We start from the raw sequence: 16,825 nt of genomic DNA on the forward strand, positions 1-16,825 counted from the left end.
GACTCTCAAGAGTCTTCTCCAACACCACAGTTCAAAAGCATCAATTCTTTGGCATTTAGCCTTCTTTATGGTCCAATTCTCACATCCATACATGACTACTGGAAAAACCATAGCTTTGACTAGACACTTTTGTCAGCAAAATAATGTCTCCACTTTTTAATATGCTGTCTAGGTTTGTCATAGCTTTTCTTCCAAGGAGCAAGCATCTTTTAATTTCATGGCTGCAGTGGTTTTGGAGCCCAAGAAAATAAAGTCTCTTGCTGTTTCCATTGTTTTCCCATCTATTTGCCATAAAGTGATGGGACCAGATGCCATGATCTTAGTTTTTTGAATGTTGAGTTTTAAGCCACTTTTTCACTCTCCTTTTTCACTTTCATCAAGAGGCTGTTAAGTTCCTCTTCATTTTCTACCATAAGGGTGGTGCCATCTGCATATCTGAGGTTGATATTTCTCCTGGCAATCTTGATTCCAACTTGTGCTTCATCCAGCCCAGCATTTCGCGTGATGTAGTTTACATATAAGTTAAATAAGCAGGGTGACAATATACAGCCTTAACATACTCCTTTCCCAGTTTGGAACCAGTCCATTTTTCCATGTTTGGCTCTAACTGTCACTTCTTGACCTGCATACAGGTTTCTCAGGAGGCAGGTAAGGTGGTCTGGTATTCCTATCTCTTTAAGAATTTTCCACAGTTTGTTGTGATCGACACAGTCAAAGGCTTTAGCGCAGTCAGTGAGTCAGAAGTTTTTTGGAACTCTTGCTTTTTTGTGATCCAGTGTATGTTGGCAATCTGATCTCTGGTTCCTCTGCCTTTTCTAAATTCAGGTTGGACATCTGGAAGTTCTTGGTTCACATACTGTTGAAGCTTGGCTTGTAGAATTTTGAGCATTACTTTGCTAGCATGTGAGATGAGTGCAATTGTGCGGTCGTTTGAGCATTCTTTGGCATTGCCCTTCTTTGGGTTTAGAATGAAAACTGGTCTTTTCCAGTTCTGTGGCCACTGCTGAGTTTTCCAAATTTGCTGGCTTATTGAGTGCAGCACTTTCACAGCATCATCTTTTAGGATTTGAAATGGCTCAGCTGGAATTCCATCACCTCCACTAGCTTTGTTCATAGTGATACTTCCTAAGGCCCACTTGACTGTACTCCAGGATGTCTGGCTCTAGATGAGTGATCACACCATTATGGTTAGCTGGGTCATTAAGATCTTTTTTGTATAGCTCTGTGTATTCTTGCCACCTCTTCTTAATATCTTCTGCTTCTCTTAGGTCCATACTGTCTCTGTCCTTTATTGTGCCCATCTTTGCATGAAATGTTCCCTTGATATCTCTAATTTTCTTAAAGAGTTCTCTAGTCTTTCCCATTCTATTGTTTTCCTCTATTTCTTTGCATTGATCACTGAGGAAGGCTTTCTTATGTCTACTTGCTATTCTTTGGAACTCTGCATTTAGATGGATATATCTTTCTAACTAAACTGTCAAATCATTGGTGAGAAGAGAGGGAATGTATTTTCAATCACTTATGTGATAGGTACTTTAGATACTTTATTTAATTTTTCCTTAATTACCTACCTTAATTATGCAAGGTAGGTATCAGCTTTCTCCATGTACGAGTATGTGAATCAAAGTCTGTGAATGAAGAGATCCATCTGAATTTCCATGCTTCTTAAGGGCAGACCCAGGGTTTGAAATTCTGTCTGACTTGCAAGGCACATCCACTGGCCACACTGGGAAATGGTAGAGCCGAGAACTGGTGATTTATTGGATCCCTCTCCCTGTATGTTTTGATGAGCCTCCCTGTCTTCTGGGTAGTGGCGGAGAACGGAGATTCTCAGATGTCCGTGTCGTTGTCACGCCCCCTCCACATACACACAAGGTCTGTGATAGAACCAGTGCAAGTCCCCAGTGTGGTCTGTGTTCACATCATTTCCATGTGAAATCTGACTAGTGCAACTTTCTGCTTGTCTTTTTCACTCCACGTCCCCAGGATCTCATTCCATGTCTTTACACAGAGTAGCTACTCAGGGGTGCTTGTGGGGTGAAAATACGTCAGTGACCATTGGCATCTAGAATGCACTAAGTGTTAGGGAACTTAGGGAATAATTAGCTTAGAGGCTGACTGAGGTTCCCAGTGAGGTCAAAGAAGCAGTGAGACCCCTATATGGCTGTGACCCTGAACCTTAAACCTTAACTCCTGTCCAGATTGTCCCAGGTGAAGGAAAAGACTGTAACAGAATAAGAGAAGCAGGGAATGAAGGGGATACAGATGGAAAGAGGTGCTAAAGAGGCACTGATGCACAGCCTATAGTGGCCAAAGAGAAAAATAGAGAATTTGATATGGGCATGTTTTTCAAAGAGCCATAGATACCAAGAAGAAAATCATATTTGGACATGCCATTAATTGAATGTACATGCTTCTGTATTTATGGCAGTCGCAACTCCAGCTTGACCCTTTCTGCTCTGAGAAATCAGTGGGGAGAGGAAAGGTCCCTACTTCCTGTTGTATTACAGAATTAAGTCCCCCAACCATCCGTCATCTGTAAATATATGCGGTGTGGCCTCCCCCAGTCCCCAGGCTGAGGGCAGCAGAGCCCGAGCAGGTTATCCAGCCTCAAGGCTGGAGAGTGAGGTCTCTGTGTGGTCCTGGCTGGCAGATGCAAGTCAGTTGAGCAGAACTCAAAAACAGGATGAGAAGGGGCAGTGGTGAAGGGAGTAATTTAGGATAGGTGATCTGTGACCCTGAGATAAAGAAAACACTGGGGGGCGGGGGGAGGTTTTATTCTGCAACTCACTTCCATTACTTAAAGTTAGATTGTCAAATATATCCATATTCTTGGATATAGATGTATACCAATAGTGCTTAATATGTGTGTGTGGTTAGCCAATTATGTATATGGTATATACTCACTCCAGACAATTTGGGAGGAGGGGAACTAAAAATATGAAAAAAGAAAGACATGTCTTACCATTCAAAAATAGCTCTGCTTCCTATTTCATTGTTTTTCCATCCAACTACATCGTAAGCTCATTTGTTTTTATATCGCTTTGACTATTCTGTATGTATCACTGTGTAACCTACTTTTATCATGTGATATAGAAACATAAGTATCTTCCTATTATGCTGTTAGAATTCTGTAAACATCATTTTAGTGCTTCGGCAATAGTTCATTTTAGTAGTTAGATGTACCAGCAATGGAATATTCAGGCAGCGTGTATCCCGTGATACGCATGTGTCAGCATCAGAGCGTCGTGTGAATGGAACGCCCCAGAGCAAGGTGGAACCAAGTGCATTGCCCAGAGAGGTCTTGATCTTCCCACATGACTTGTTTAAATAGTTTTTATTATCAATTCGGAAGACCTCAGTTTCCTCCCCTTTTAAAAGCATTTCTGGTTTTTCTGTGGGTGTCCTTTGAGTATGACTTGGTCAAGTAAATAAAGCACAGTAGCTGGTACGAAGCAACGAGTGTAACCTGGGTAGGTTTCCATAGGTTTTAAGACAGCAATGCCTTCTGTATCTTAATAAGGCTTTTTCCTGATGAAGGGCATTGCTATTTAATAGTGTCACCGTTTACCCTTCCCGCCATGTAGGGAAAATGTTATGAGCCTTCATTTGACATATGACTCAATCAAGAAACATTAAGTCAATAGGCTCAGGCACAGAGTAGACCCCAGGTCTCCTGATTCTTAGCTGAGAATTCCTAGTTTCCTTCAGCAAGGAAAGTGCCTTTCCTAAGGAAGTAAGGCACCCCTTTCTCTCCCCTTTGGTTGCTAACCTCTATCTTTAGTGAAAGAATAAGGCAAAACTCTCCTTGCTCTGATAATTTCATGTCTTCCTCTCCTCCATTTTCCAGTTTTTTTTTTTTTAATAATTCAGTTTAGATCAGATGACTAAACTGATCTAAAGAGGTTTGATGTCTTACAAGCTTTAAAAAATAAGAGGTAGTAATTCTCATCTGTATAATGGGGATCTGAATACTACCTAATTAAGAGAAACGTCATGAAGATTAATCCAAGAACTAATATAAAGCATTTATCACAGTGCCTAGCAAACAATAAATACTCAATAAACATTACGTGTTGTCACAATTGCTGTCATCATTAAGAACACTTTCTACTTTTGCTGTCATAAACCTACTGCTCGTCCTTGGAAAAGCCACTTCCTCATTTTAAGCCTCAATTTCCCATGTGAAAAATAGCAGAACAGTGTGGGTAATGACCGTGAACACATTTTCCACTACTCATCCTCTACCGTCCTGGGATTTTCTCTATAGCAATTCGACCAATGAAGGCATGAATGTTAAAAAATGCTGCAAGGGGTTCTGCATCGATATCCTCAAGAAGCTTTCCAGAACGGTGAAGTTCACCTATGACCTTTACCTGGTGACCAACGGGAAGCACGGCAAAAAAGTGAACAACGTGTGGAACGGGATGATTGGGGAGGTAAGCCATCTTTTCATCCCCTGGGCCCTCAGGGATGGTGGGAAGGATAGGTAAAGATGGTTCTTTTTTTTGGCCTTCCTTCCAGGTGGTCTACCATCGGGCGGTCATGGCCGTCGGCTCACTCACCATCAACGAGGAACGTTCTGAAGTGGTGGATTTCTCTGTGCCCTTCGTGGAGACAGGAATCAGCGTCATGGTTTCCAGAAGTAACGGCACCGTCTCACCTTCTGCTTTTCTAGGTATGTGAACTTCGTGGCCACGGTTGCCTTCCTGTGAGGAGTCACAGCTCTTCCTTCGTTTGCTCAAATGGCAGGACCAGTTAGGACCTTGTTCAGTTCCATTTAACCACATGAGCACGTTGAAAGTGTCTTGCATTTGAATTATCCCAATTTTACCCCAGTTAACATCTTTCATTTACCTTTAACTTGGAAATAGCCGCTAAAAATACAATCACATATTCAGATACTGCCCTTGATAATCTAGAATATAGATTAGGAGATATATTGCTTAGAGCCTTGAAAGCATTTAAAAAATAAACCTGTCGGCCCACAGTTAATTTAAGTCAGCTCATAAACTTTTATTTAGCAGCCACATACCCATCCTCCATCCCTCATTAGAATGACAGTCATTTATTTACTGGATGTGAGAGTAAGAATAATGATGACCATGTGATGATTTATACCAGGACTCCGACAAACAAAACAGAAGCAGTCTGAAGAGGATATACCATTTTAAAATTAATGGGATCATACTTTAAATGTGACTACCCTTTAGGCTGAATGGCATATAAGGGAGGAAATTCTTCTTACTCTCCTTTTAACTACCTCATACATTTATATTTTTACACTAAAGGTTTGTACTTTTTAAACCAAGGTAGTTCAAATTTTTTTTTTTATCATCTAGTTTTCTTTAGCACCTATGCATTCGGTAGCCTGGTTGGTGTAGATGAAGCTGCATGGGACGTAGCCAAGCATTTTAAATTTTTTCTTTAAAGGAAATCATTGTGCTGAATGTTTTGTCATCATAAATAGGTTTTGAGAGTGGCTGTCTTAAAGATCATAGGGTTCAGATTAACTTCCCCTGGTCATTCCCATATAACCTTCCAAATCTGGCAAGGTTGAGACAAACACTGATGCCCTAGAAGAAAACTGCATGAGAAAGAGAACACAGATTAGGGTCCAGTGGGCTTCCCCAGTGATTCACACAGTAAAGAATCCGCCTGCAGTGCAGGAGACCTGGGTTCGATCCCTGGGTCGAGAAGATTCTCTGGAGAAGGGCATGGCTACCCACTCCAGTATTCTTGCCTGGAGAATTCCATGGACAGAGGAGTCTGGTGGGCTACAGTCCATGGGATCACAAAGAGTTGAACATGACTGAGTGACTAACACTTTTTCACTTTCTGATATGGCTAGTGATGCCCGTATCTTAATAAAGGAGCCTCACTGTATCATGAAAAATACTACTCACTAACATCGACGACATGAGCAGACTGTTCGTAGTTATCAGATATACTCTCACATTAGTCACCCCTAATCATTTTCTCACTACTCCTGTTGGATCCTTTAACGGAAATCTTTGGCCCTAGAAGTTAAGAAAGGGTTGGAGGAAGGGATTTCATGAAAGAAATGGAAAGAGATCTGTTTCTTATCACGAACTATCCACTCATCTCCTTAGTGAGCTACAGAGAAATTTTGATCCACTTCAATCAAAGAGGGAAAAAAAATATATCAACTGACTTGTCTTTTAAATATGGGTCACTGATATTGAATCTGGCCTCAACCCAGTTTCCCTAGATTTTTATCTTTACCTGCATTAGTAGAACATTTCTGTAAAAGTCAAGTATTTTTGCTCAATTTAAATAAACCTCTTTTCCACCCCACTCTTCCTACTACACCTTAAAAGATAAAATAAATTGTAAGCAGAGGAATCTGTTTTCAATGCTGTTTTTACACAGTAGGCTTAATATTCTTCCTAGTCACCAAATTGCATCCCTATTTGATTGACTTGCACCCCCTCATTTACGGTCATTATCTGCAGGTTTTGAAAGTCATAATGAACCATTCTAAGCTACATTTTTCCATTCACTGGCTCAGTCATCTGGAAGAGCCAAACATTCGCAATCTGATTGCATTGCTCTTCATTACTTCCTATTCTCTCTCCTCCGAAAACTCCATTAACTCACATCGGAAACACTTGTAGGTAATGCTTCTGAGCTTTTGTGTGAAAATGTAACCAGTGACTCTTCAAGGACAAAGATGACATCTCTCCCAGTGTTTCCATTCAGTTAGCTCTAAAGACTTCCCAAGAAGGTTAGCATCTTTGATCCACAGACATACTGAGCTGGAGTCTCTTCTGGATTAAAGTTCCTTCCAGACAGATGTTGAGTCTGTTTTAAGCCAGTAGAGAGTGTAATCCAGAGCTATCTCAAAATATTTCTGGGTCACATCATAGACCCGACAGATGGCAGCTCACGACTGCTCTGTGTGCTCAGCCACTCAGTCAAGTCCGACTCTTTGCGGCCCCATGGGCTGTAGCCGCCAGGCTCCTCTGCCCATGGCATTCTCCAGGCAAGAATACTGGAGTGGTTTGCCTACACCAGGGATTAAGGATCAAACCTACATCTCTTGCATCTCCTGCATTGGCAGGCGGATTCTTTACCACTAGTGCCACCTGGGAAGCCCCACCATTGTTCTAATGATTTGCTTTGTTGTGGTGTGTGAGTGTGTGTGTGTGGTGTCTGGAAATAGCCATCCTCCTGGGTACCTGAAACCAGAATTCTACAGCAGAATCTGTCATGCTCATTAGTCAAGTGACAGATGTCATCACTTCGAAGTGAGAAAACATCTGGGATAAGCTGTTTGATCATTTTCCATCTGATTTTCTGAACAGTTAGTGATTGGGACATATCAGGTGCCCAGTGAAGTTCACTGCAGTCTTTCAGATTCTGCCCTGTGAGTACAAGAATTCAGGGAGGATTTCCCCTAATATTTTTAATAATGTCCTCATTACCCTCAGAGAAAAGGAGTTATCAGATTAATAAGTATGCATGTTTTAAACTGAGCTTCCCTGGTGGCTGAGTGGGAAAGAATGTGCCTGTAATGCAGGAGGTGAGGGTTCAATCCCTCGGCCAGGAAGATCCCCTGGAGAAAGAAATGGAAACCCACTACAGTATTCTTGCCCAGAGAATCCCATGAACAGAGGAACCTGGCAGGCTACAGCCCATGGGGTTGCAAAGAATTGGACATGACTTAGTGACTGAGCACATGCACGGTTATATAATGAAGGTCCCATAAAAATCCAAAGGGACAGCTACTAGGTTGCTGAGCATGTGAAAGTATGGGGAGAGCAGTGTGCCTGGAGAGGGCATAGAAACTCCATGCTCTTTCCCCAAACCTTCTCCTCTATATCTTTCCATCCGGCTGTTGATTCATACCTTTTAACATTCTTTGTGATTAATGGGTAAATATACTGAGTAAACTAGTTTCTTGAGTTTTGTGAGACGCTTCAGTGAGTTTTGTGAGACGTCTTAGCGAATAAACACCAACGTTTTAAACTAGTTAAACTAGTAGTCCTTTTTCAGGACCCTGGACAGCACCCCACCACACCCACCACCCTAAATTCTGGCTTTAACCATGGAACCAAGCAGCTATTCCATTTAATGTGTTATGTGTATACAGTGTTCAAGGGCTTCCCTGATGGCTCAGTGGTAAAGAATCTTCCTGCAATACAGAAGATTCAGGTTCGATCTCTGGGTCGGGAAGATCCCCTAGAGGAGGGCATGGTTCCCCACTCCAGTATTCTTGCCTGGAAAATCCCATGGAGAGAGGAGCCTGGCAGGCTACAGCCCATGGGGTCACACAGAGTCGGGGAAAACTGAAGCAACTGAGTATACACAGTGCAAAACACACCACCAAATACTTTACATGTATATGCTCCTTTACTCATTACAGTGATTCTCCTCTGGTAAGATACACTATGCCATCAGCACATCCAGCTTGGAGAATTACTGTAACATCTCTATTCTTGAATATTAAGTAATTTTTAACCTCCTAATTTTCCATTTATGTCTCTTCCTTTTTGAATAAACCTCATTACCAAATTGCTATGATTTCAGGGACATGATGTTATTTGTACTCAAGTTAAAAATAAGATACATTTCAGTTACAGTCTTATTAATTTCTTTGAGCTCATTTTGTATATTTAAGTTTTATGTAAGTTATGTTTGTACCTATTGCTTCTTAACATATTTGCGCTATCAAACTGCATTACAAATTATCCCTTCAGGTTTTAAAATTATTCAATATAGTCAAAGCTTCAGACATATTAACTTTTTATTATATATTATAAGCTCATTACATTGGAATTTGTGATGACCTGTGTTAAGTAATCACAGACTTTAATAAAATGGTGGCCTGCTCTCAGCCTAGTTCTTTATTATTATTACAAGCTTCATCAGAAAAAAAATTCAAAAATAATAAAATGTCTATTACTCCAGAGGTATTACTGTGCTTTTTATATTTTATTCTTAGAAAATATTTGCTCATGATGAAAAAATTCTAAGTTTCTTGGTGTCCAAGGGCAGTTTTTCCCCAAATGTGATCAGGTGGAGCTATGTTCATTTAAAAAATGTTATTCTCAGTTGATTTTCTAGCAAATCTATGTCATACATGGATAAAATGGCTCCATTCAGCTCAGTTTCATATTCTTGATCAGTTTTAATAAAAACGTTAATTTATTTTACATAATATCTCCTACCTTTCTAAAGTGATCTGAGATTTAGAACCCTGTGTCTCGCCCTATCCTTCTGAGACACCCACACGAAAATGAACTGATGAAAACTATTTTTAGGGGAAATAACCATCCATCCATCTACTACCTCATTGCCTCTATCTTTAAGCGATGCGTTCTCATTGAATTATCGTGTGACTGTAATATCCTCAAATGACTTTTCAATTGCATTGAATCCCATTACCAACCTCAACAAGATTTTTGAATTGTAGAGCTCTCATCTGTCTGAAGCAGAAGGTAAAGGAAGAGGGTAATAGCAGAGGGGGCAGACTATGACTTTCCAATATTCTTGTCACGCCCATAATTTTATAACCTTTTCTTGCAGGTTATAATTCTCCCTTTACTTCTGGGATTCCCCACACATCATCCCTCCAGCGTGTTAAGATAAAAATGAAAATAAAACTCCTGCTGGTTTGCAGAAGTGTTATGGTTGACTGTTCGAGTCTAGCCTTGTTTCTCTTTAACTTTGGTTCCCTGGATGATGCTATAATTACCTATGACCCTATGGCTTCTTTATTTGCATTTTAACTTTCTCCCTTGGTTTTATCATTCTATTTTGTTTTTATTATCCTTGACCTGGTTTGTAAAATGTCATATGCTCTTCTCTATTTTTATCCTATTGTATGCAGTCTTATAAAATACCCCAAGTGTTTTGTAGAGTAGAGAATGATTTATATGTATGAATAAGTGATGACAAGGGCTTCCCAGGTGTCTCAGTGGTAAAGAATCTGCCTGCCAATGCAGGAGATGCAGGTTCAATCCCTGGGTCAGGAAGATCCCCTGGAGGAGGAAATGACAACCCACTCCAGCATTCTTGCCTGGAGAATCCCATGGATAGAGGAGCCTAGTGGGCTACAGCCCATGGGGTCACCAAGCCTCAAGCAGGACACAATGACAACTTCTTTTGAAAGATAAAATTCATACCAGAGTGGGTTTCTCAGTGAATCTGAAAATGGACCTCTAGGCTTCCTGCTTGCCCAGGTTGTGAGGAGGAGTAACTGATCACGTCTCCATCCCTCTGGCCTCTTTTATCTGCAGAACCATTCAGCGCCTCCGTCTGGGTGATGATGTTTGTGATGCTGCTCATTGTCTCAGCCATAGCTGTCTTCGTCTTTGAATACTTCAGTCCTGTTGGATACAACAGAAACCTAGCCAAAGGGAAAGGTGAGCCTGCCTTCATATGCATGATTCAAAGTTAATGCCGTTTAATTGACTTTCAGTGAAGATTTCAGATTTAGAACACATGATCCTACACTGCCTTGCTATCCCATCATATTAATGATACTGTGTCATTAATTCTACATGCAATGCCATCCAGGTACGGGTTAGTCCCTTCAACTGAAAAGAAGGACAAGACGTAAAACATGAGACATTTTTAAGCTTGCTATAATGTGGAGTCAGTAGTTGTTAGGTAAATACTGCTGGTATTTGTTGAGAAAGCTTATTTGAAGCAGTTTTTTCTGGCAATTAGCTTTCAAAATGTGCATCAAAAGAAATGTTAAAACCACTATTGAGTCTCAACTTCAGTCTATGCAAAGAAAATGGTTTTATAGAATCTGGGTTAAGAACATTCTCTAAACTTCTGAATTGTGCTCGCATTCATTTGATGATAAATATAATGATAAAATGGTGATTTTCCCTGGTTACATTTTCCTCTTGAAAATGCCTGACTTTAGTGCATTAGTACTTGATAAAGTGGCAATCAGTAAGCAGAAAATTGAATTGGGATGCATTCATTGGCTATAATTTATTAAGAGGCTCACACCTGAGTCTTATGCATAAACACATCACACAATTTTGAGTGAATTTTTCTCAATGCACAACACATTCTAAGTAAATGGTATCAGAAGGATGCCAAGACCAAATCTGTTTCCTGAAAAATGACTTTAGATGATGGAAGATAGCAGATCTTCAAGGTACAGTTATTAAAAAACAAGGCACTTTGCCATATGTTCTTTCCACTAGGAAGATTCAGTGTTGAAAACAGCCAACAGGTCATGGGGATCTCTTGGGAACTCAGTTTTATTGAAGTCCTCCCCTTCTTAACCATTGAAGAGTGGTGATTACCACATAAATCACCTCCCATCAACCAAACAGAGTAAAAATACTCTAAATAATCATGTTGTATTTAAGTGGGAGAGTTGCCAGTCTTTCACTAAACAGGTGATGTAATTAACCTAGTAAGAAGCTTTCCAACAGTCTGGGTCCTGAGGCAGTTTTCTATGGGTGATAATACTGCAGGAGAGTAGATGTTTATGTTTGCAAAATCAGAGTTTGTGTTGTGTGTGAATTCGTGCGTTTATTTGATGATTATTTATTGAGTGCCCGGTACTGGAGCAGGAGGGTAATGTGATAAATTGGATAGAGAGTTCCTGACCCTTGGGGAACTGATAATTTAGTTGTGGAGATAATATGTCAACTGCATACATGAATAATCACAGATTGTAGTTAATTTCAAGAAGACGGGGGAAAAAATTATGGGATTTGAGCACATCTTAAATGTGATGATCAAGAAGGACAGAGCTTCAGGAAGGGATGATGCTTGAGTTGAGACCTGAAGGATGAGGATTCCAACCTATGGAAAACTGAGGGAAAAGCCTTCTATGCAGGCTTTATAAAGTCTTGTATCTTAGCAGATACAAAGTCTTTGGCACAGGATCAATCTTGACCTGCCCAAGAAACAGAAAAGACCTAAGTGAGGTAGACAGTGGTATAAGACAAAGTCAGTGGTAAGCATTTCAGACTTTCTTCAAAATACAGTGGCAGGGAAAAGGCAGAATACATACCTGTATAGTGCATAAAGGTCAGTTTCTATCCATCAAAATTATTATCTGTCAATATAAGCTGCCCAGTTCATGGGGTCACAGAGTCGGACACAACTGAGTGAGTGAAGAACAACATTCTATCGAGATGATGTAGAAAGAGGGAGACTAGTTAAGGAAGGTGCTGTAGGTTTCCAAGAGAAAGAATTACAGTGGTTTGGGCTTGGACGGAGATGATGGAGATGGAGGTGAATGGACATGTTTGAAATGTATTTTGGAAGATGTTAATAAAAAACTACCCAAAGGCCATCATGTACAATACATTCTCCTTTGGCCAGAGCACACACTGTTGTGAAGGAAGGAATCTAGTGTGCAAATTCCCCAGCCTTTCCATCACCTGGAGGCTTTTTGTTTTCTGCTCATCCACATGTAGAAACCCTCAGGAAATGACAGCTACTTATTTCCTTGCACAAAATAGGTTTTTGTTACATTTCAGTCCTTTGGTGGGGGGGGGGGGGAATTATATGATTCAGGAATTATATTAATCAGGAATTCCTAAATGTCTCAGACAGCTACCCTGCAACTGCCCATTTCTGATTCCCAAATAGATATCACTTCTGATCATCAGGCAACCCTAATAAAATTAAGTAGTTCATGGAGTTGACTGGATCGACTCTAATTATTTTTTGCAGAGTTCTCAGCCTCTTGGGTATAAGCCCAGAAGCTCATAAAATGAGGCAAAGAGAAAGCAGAGAGCTTGAGGTTGAGGATAATAGAATTAGTTGCCTTCTCTTTAATGTGCTGTATATGGATATTGTAAGTATTGCTGTAGCCTGAGTTTGCCCTCCATGTACAGAAAGCCTGCTTCCTAGTTAGGCTCTCTGCCCAGAACTTCATAACTTCCATCAATCTGGATTCACTTCTGCCTCTTATTTATTGCCCACTCCACGTGCATCGCCAACTGAAGTCTAAGTAGATCATTTTTTCATATCTTCATTTACTTAAATGACATAAAAATTAACCTTCTGTTAAAGGAAGACTCTTTTCCCCATGAAATGAGGGCATAAATTGAGTTTTTTTCTCCTTTGCACAAAAACAGCTTGAAAGCTCCAACATGTGTGTTTTACAGCCTGCATATTCTCCTCCCCAATAAATTCTGGCATATTGTTCTGCCTCTTTAGTTAAGTCTGTTGCAAGGAACACTTAAGAATCTTAAGAATACACAGAGGGAGAAGAAGTGCTGTGATATCAGAGTTCATTTTCAATGACCCTGCAACCAAATGTCTCCCATCTGTGAAGTGTTAGGAGAATTAAGCGCTATTGTTCGGTTCCTTAATGTCTCCATTTGGAGAGCGTTTTAGTTTGGTTTAATTTCTACATTGTGCACATCTTACATCTGAGTTTGAACAGGAGCCATTGCTAGGGACAATCAGATTAGAATATCAAACATCAGTCCCTCTGAATTGCATGGTTCTTATACAATATCACAACCCATGCATACCGAATCAGCCCACAGGCACGTGTTTTTTTGGTAAGGCCATCCGTGTACCCACCAAAAGGAAGTCAAATTAAATCCACATTTAAAACAGGTCATAACACTACTTCTAATTCAAGCCTGAATTTTCATAACCATTTTCTCTTCCTTCTTTCCTTCCTCCCTCCCTCTATTCCTTCATTCTTTCCTCCTTCCTTTGTAAATTTCTTTCTTCACTTCCTCCTTCCTTCCTTTCTTTCTTGCTTCTTCCCTTCCTTCTTCTCTCCCTCCTCTACCTCCCTCCCTTCCTCTCTGTCTGTCTTCCTTTCTTTCCTTTTCTTTTAAGATATGTGGCAAAAAGTCAGCAATACAGAAATGTGGGAAGAACGCTAATTTTTAGAGAAAAAAAGAACTCGTGGCTGTGGTCCCAGGACAGTGATGAGATACACTTGTCTTCTGACAGCCTTCAGGGTTGCTGGGGCCAGTGCATGCTCCCAAGTGTGTGTTTTGAGGATGCGCTGAGAATGTCCTTCCTGTCATTTGCAGCACCCCATGGGCCTTCTTTTACAATTGGAAAAGCTATTTGGCTCCTCTGGGGCCTGGTGTTCAACAACTCCGTGCCTGTCCAGAATCCTAAAGGGACCACCAGCAAGATCATGGTGTCCGTGTGGGCCTTCTTCGCCGTCATCTTCCTGGCCAGCTACACAGCCAACCTGGCTGCCTTCATGATCCAGGAGGAGTTTGTGGACCAAGTGACTGGCCTCAGTGACAAAAAGGTAAGGTCACTTTGCTTTCATCTCTGCCTGAGGAGTTGATGTTAAGTGTTCCCTGCTCAGAGGATGTTTCCAGTGAGTTTTCCAAGAGCCAACTGAGGGCAGGAGGAGAGGGGGGCTACTAGGGATGAGATGGTTGGATGGCATCACCGACTCAATGGACCTGAGTTTGAGGAAACTACGGGAGATGGTGAAGGACAGGGAATCCTGGCATGCTGCAGTCCATGGGGTTGCAAAGAGTTGAACATGACTGAGTGACTGAACAATAGAGGAAGTAAATCAGACTCCCATCACCCAAATCATCAACTCAAAAGCACAAACCTAGGGGGATTTTCTTTTCCTCTTAACTCCATTGGGCATATTTTGAAAGTTTTCAGGAACAGAAGCTTAAGTTTAGCTCTCCTAAGTCTTAAAAAGTCCAGATCTAATTTGGGAATGTAGTTTCCCCCATTATCACCCCTCATATTTACATGATTGTGTTCATGATGCTTTCTGAGCTCTGTGACTCATGTCACAGCTTAGGGCAGAGGCTTCCCTGGTAGCTCAAACGGTAAAGTGTCTGCCTGCAATGTGAGAGACCTGGGTTTGATCCCTGAATCGGGAAGATCCCCTGGAGAAGGAAATGGCAGCCCACTCCAGTGCTTTTGCCTGGAAAATTCCATGGACAGAGAAGCCTGGTGGGCTACAGTCCATGGGATCGCAAAGAGTCGGATACGACTGAGCAACTTCACTCATCTTGTCATGGAGAGGATGATGGTGAGGAAAACCCATTAACCTTGGACCAGGAGAATCTTGGGTGAAGCTCTCAGCTATAGGTACCTCCTAGTTTTGTGACTTTATATGAGTCTCTCATGCTCCTTGCCTTGGATTCTTCATTTCTGCCTTGAAAACAAAAGTCCTCTCTAAGCCCTGCACGCATGCTCAGTCGTATCTGATTCTTTGTGACCTGACTGTTGCCTGGTGAGGGACAGGCTGTTGCCCAGTGAGGACAGACAGGCTCCTCTGTCCATGGGATTCTCCAGGCAAGAATACTGGAACAGGTAGCCATTTACTCCTCCTGGGGATCTTCCTGGCTCAGGGATCGAACCCAAGTCTCCGGCACTGGCAGGCAGATTCTTTACTGCTGAGCAACCAGCGAAGCCCTTCTCTTAGCCCTGCCCGGATACGAAACTGACATTTCCTTTTCGCCACATAACCAATCAGCCCAGCACTCCTGACTCACCTGAAATTTCTTCAAGGGATGCAAAAGGAATACAGGGCCGATTTTTCACTTCCCACCAGTTCCGTTTACTCAGACACAGCTCCAGGCCTCCCTCGTGTGTGTCTGTGCTTCCCACCACCAGGGAGACAGGAATGTTAACACCTGCTCTCTCCGTTCCCCAGTGCCATGTAACGAGGGCTGTGGGGAGTGAGTAGCTACTCAGAAATGCACAGGGAGGAAGAAAGGAGGTAAACTGGGTACGTCCTTCTATTGAAATTTTAGTCTCAGGAAGCAGACCCTGATGTGCTAAGCTCAGCAGCGCGGGGACTTGCTGCGTTGCAAAGATTTTCTGTCTTGTGTGCGAGTATAATTTGTCTCTTTATAAAATCTCACTATCATGTCTTGTTGGCATAAGGCTACATATATCCTTTCAGCATTCATCAGCAGACCACTGAATAGAAAATCAGCCCATGAAGAGCCTTTAACAGCTTATCCGTGACTTACAGGGTGGTTGAACGAAGTGCAGAGAGGCCTGTCGTCAGAGAGACGGTGGGGGGCGGGTGCTGGGGTGAGTCACCTTCACAGAGGCACCATCACCCTCGGGGGTCCTTGGCCTCCCTGATGGCTCCCCATCAGAAATGCCTCTTGAGTGAATGCCACTGTCCTCATCGTGGTGACCACGCCCTGCGCTTGCTGGCCCATCCGCATGTGTCCCCTCCCTCTGGCTTGCGGAGGCCCCCTCTCTGTCCCTTAGGCATCCAAGTGTTTCCACCACAGTGCCCTTGCACTTCTCAGGTCCTCTGCCTGGAATGTTCTTCCCCCTTTATTCTCGTGGACGACTCCTCCTGGACTTCCAGGTTTTAGGGGAACTACCACCTCTTGGGAGAATCTTCCTGGTCACCGTGGTCAACTTGGCAGCCTGGGCTTGTGCTCCTGTGAAACTTAAATTCCGATAGGAAGAAATAAACAGCACCTGAGTAAATGTAACGGACAAGGAAATTCCGGGCAGGAGTAAGTGCTGTAAAGGAGAGAACACTGATGAGATTAAAATAGACTTGGGGGGAGGGGGCGACAGGGTTCTGTGGCACTGAGTGGATGCCCAACGCACGCTTGCTAACTAAGTGAGAAAGGCATGGTGGGTTGGGCCTGCAGGCACCCACCTGGGGCTCCTTGGATCCCTTTCCCGACTCTGTGCCCAGCCTCACCTTTGCTGATGAAGGCTCAGGGACCTTCAGAGAGCAATTATCTTGCAGCAGCAAAACAGTGGATGCCTGGATATTATTGTTGTTGTTCAATCGCTAAGTCATGTCTGACTCCTTGTGACCCCATGGACTGTAGCACACCAGGGTTCCCTGTCCTTCACCATCTCCTGGAATTTGCTCAAACTC

At 42.2% G+C, this 16,825-nt stretch overlaps 1 protein-coding gene across 4 annotated transcripts in view; it reads left to right on the forward strand.

Moving 5' to 3' along the window:
• Positions 1–16,825, forward strand: part of GRIN2A (glutamate ionotropic receptor NMDA type subunit 2A) — a 453,818-nt gene that overhangs the window by 347,296 nt on the left and 89,697 nt on the right. For all 4 annotated transcript variants that reach the window (XR_015154758.1, XM_086375824.1, XM_086375825.1 and 1 more), the window contains 4 exons: positions 4,271–4,439; positions 4,525–4,678; positions 10,266–10,391; positions 14,010–14,239. Coding sequence is in view for 3 of the 4 variants with exons in the window: in XM_086375824.1 (XP_086231950.1) it covers positions 4,271–4,439; positions 4,525–4,678; positions 10,266–10,391; positions 14,010–14,239 (679 nt within the window). In the remaining variant the exon portion in view is untranslated. The remainder of the gene's footprint in view (positions 1–4,270; positions 4,440–4,524; positions 4,679–10,265; positions 10,392–14,009; positions 14,240–16,825) is intronic.

This window comes from Bos grunniens, chromosome 25 (genome assembly GCF_055505025.1).
Source record: "Bos grunniens cultivar Pamir isolate PY7600 chromosome 25, Bosgru_T2T1.0, whole genome shotgun sequence".
Lineage (NCBI taxonomy): Eukaryota > Metazoa > Chordata > Mammalia > Artiodactyla > Bovidae > Bos > Bos grunniens.